Source organism: Octopus bimaculoides, chromosome 11 (assembly GCF_001194135.2).
Source record: "Octopus bimaculoides isolate UCB-OBI-ISO-001 chromosome 11, ASM119413v2, whole genome shotgun sequence".
In the NCBI taxonomy this organism is placed as follows: domain Eukaryota; kingdom Metazoa; phylum Mollusca; class Cephalopoda; order Octopoda; family Octopodidae; genus Octopus; species Octopus bimaculoides.
Genome location: NC_068991.1, coordinates 51497384 through 51500818, shown reverse-complemented (window position 1 = coordinate 51500818; position 3435 = coordinate 51497384). Strand labels below are relative to the sequence as shown.

Genomic DNA, 3435 nt, shown 5'->3' with positions numbered 1-3435 from the left:
TAAAGGTTATGGACATGCAAAACAGTTATGATGAAGTCTCTAATAATACAGATCCTATGTCTTATGTTTGTGACGTTGGTTTTAATGATAGTGCCAATGGAGCTATATCTCCTGCACTTGATGCTTTCTATTATGGCAGTATGGCGTCTCAGATGTTTCAGGAATGGTATAATATTTCAATACTAAATAAACAAGCTATATTGCGTGTTCATTATGGAAAATATTATGAAGATGCATTTTGGGATGGGGAATATTGCACATTTGGTGATGGCCATACACGCATTTATCCTTTAACAGATGCTGATATTGTTGGGCATGAACTTGCGCATGGCTTCACAGAACAACACTCTGGATTGCTTTACTTTAATGAGTCTGGATCTATCAATGAAGCTTTTTCTGATATAACAGGAGAAGTCACTGAAGCTTATATAGATAAAAATGATTGGTTAATTGGCTTCAACATCATGAAAGTTGATAAAGCATTGAGATCTTTGGCAAACCCGTCCTTAGACAAAGTGTCTATAAGTCGTGTAGATAAATTCAATCAAGAAATGGATCCTCATCATGGAAGTGGGATTTATAATTTTATTTTTTACTACATTGTACACAATTTAAAAATGGATATCAAGGAAGCTTACCAAGTTTTCCTTATTGCCAATAAAATATATTGGCATCCTCATTCAGATTTCACTTCTGGGGCTTGTGATGTGTTGAAGGTTGCCTACGATCTTGGGAAAGATCTAACCCCCTTTATTAAATCCTATGGGCTTGTGGGAATTAAACCATGCAATGTAGAGAAACATATTCGAGGATTGCCATTTAACAAAACAGTCTCAGGTATTACAGTGTCAGAGAAAGCAAACCCAGTCTTTGATTTTGTTTATCCAAGCTGGGCTGGGAATATTACAATTACTGCCACTAGTATGTGTGGCGAAGTTCATATTAAGGTATCAAAGAGCAATATGCTAACAGAGGGGGATGGTTCAGACCCAGTTACATTGTTAGCTGAAGGCACATCAGAACTGAATTTGGGAAAGCCAGATGGACATAATTTCTTTGTCAAATTATCTCCAGAATCTACTGAAAATTTAGAGAATGTTAGCATACGTGTTACTTATGGCTGTGATCCATATTTTATTGGAGAGTCAGATATGGAAAATATGGTTCACACATGGATGTGTGATGAGTATTATAATGAATATTATGATGAGTATTATGAGCATTAGAAATATAACTAGATATTTATATACTGGTTTCAATAATAAATGATATTTTCTTTAATTTACAATTTAATCAATAATTGCTTAATAATTGTTTGCATTTGCAAATAATTATAATTTTAATTTTTTGTGAAAACACAAATGGAAAATAAGCATAATTTGAATCTTAATTATTTCCAAATACTCTCCTTTTACAAATTCTTATTTTAATAATTATTGCAAATTCTTTCAAGATTCACTAAATCGGTCAGTTGATGGATTTTGTGGAACAATTCTTAAAAGAGTTTTCTTTCTTCTGAGTTTTTTCTTTCTACATTTGTAATGCTTGCAGGCTTTTACAAATCTCTCTCTCACTCTCTCCTTATGTATGTGTGTGTGTCTATTCATATACATACATACACACACACACACATATACATACATATGTACATACATGCATGCATACATTCATAGTCACATACATACATACACACACACACATACACACACACACACACACACATACATACATAAACTGGGATTTTCAGAAAGAGAAATCTACCAGCTAATTCATACGTTTGGAATGGTAAAATATGCAAGACTCTTCTCTAAATATAAATTTTTCTTTGTTAACTACATCTCAAAAATGAAGCCTTGTATCTTCATTGGAAACCAGCTCCCTCCTCAGGTGAAAATTTATAATTATTAAAAGAATAAAAGAGACACACATACATACCTACATACATACATATGTATAAATTCAAATTACGATGAATGTAAAGACATCTAAGACTAATACATATGTATGTATATATATATATATGTATGTATATATATATATATATATATATATACAAGGTTCATTCAAAATGTATCTGACTTTATTTTCTCCATTTCCCGTCGCTGAAGTGAGGCCATCCTCTGAGCTGGCTGTTTGATAGAGCGATGATCTCCCGTGTCGATATGGTGCTCCACCAGGTCCATGCAACAAAGGTCTAGATCTTCTGCAGATTCCGACTTAAGACCAGTGGTAGAGTAGCTGCAGCAGAAAGCAGCGAGACCATCTTGGGAAGAGGTATTGAGGTCCAACCCTGAAACTAAGAGCTATTGGAGCCAGTGGGACCTTCTTTGTCTGAACGATGGGCTGCTTGAGAGGCGATGGGAGACACCTGATGGCCTTAATAAGTATTGGCAGTTGGTTATACGCAAGAAGATGAGACCTGAGCTGCTGGAAGAAGCACATAACCAAATTACAAGTGGACATTTGGGGGTAAAGGAAACAATGAATCGGCTGCGGCACAGATTCTATTAGACGGGCATGCGTCAGGACGTCCAGGAATGGTGTTGATCTTGTGATGTATGCTGGTGTGATCAAACTGCTGGTACGATTGGCACAATTGTACCAGCAGTTTGATCCTGGTTTCCCAATACAAAGGAAAATTTTGCAGTGGTTACATCAGAAAATAGACTTTGACAGTTTTGGCAAGTCCTTATATTAAGCATTAGGATTTGCACTCTTAGCCCGCCATGTACACAACACAACGATTGTTTGTAGTTGCATGTTCAACTTGTTCCACCTTGTGCAATCTAACATCAATCAAACGATCCTCTGCAGTTGCTGGATGATCATGTCCCACTTGGGTACTGACCCTCACATCACCGATTAGTTCATGACAAAGCTTATCCAAGAAAGCAAGGAATGTTAAGGTTCTTTTGTTAGGCTGGACATGGGACTTATAAAATCCCTGAAAAACATAGGCATTATATGATGTCCACATAAAGAAGTTCATCACTAATCAGCGAGGCCGTTTGTAACGGCGTCGACACTTTTGCAGGTGTGTCATTTGATCGTTTTTGTCTGTTCCTCCCATGAAGTTATTGTAACTCTTCACTGCCATGGGACAGGGGACAGGTACCTTTCTGTGTTCATTACGCTCATACCTAGTGACTGAGGCCATAGGTGAATCCACATAAATTGACGAAACAAAAAATATGGGGTGTTTGCCCATCCATACCATCGCTGCAACGTTCCCATTGAACAGAACCACTGATGCCCCTTTTTAAATTTGCATGTTAGTTTTTGTGAGACACTTTGGGGAAAGACCTGTCGATCAAAGCTGTCTTCAAGCCCCAACGGAAGGGTTTGTCTTTGATGTATTGCTTTATGAATAAGGCGTCTTTGGTCAGAATCATGCCTTCATCTAAAGATAGCTCGCATTCAGGTACAAAATGTTTT

At 36.9% G+C, this 3435-nt stretch overlaps 1 protein-coding gene across 1 annotated transcript in view; it reads left to right on the top strand.

Moving 5' to 3' along the window:
* Nucleotides 1-1279, top strand: part of LOC106873912 (elastase) — an 11433-nt gene extending 10154 nt beyond the window's left edge. Inside the window, exon 3 of the mRNA XM_014921445.2 lies at nt 6-1279. Coding sequence (XP_014776931.1) covers nt 6-1226 — 1221 coding nt within the window. The 3' untranslated portion in view covers nt 1227-1279. The remainder of the gene's footprint in view (nt 1-5) is intronic.
* Nucleotides 1280-3435: the final 2156 nt, after the last annotated feature.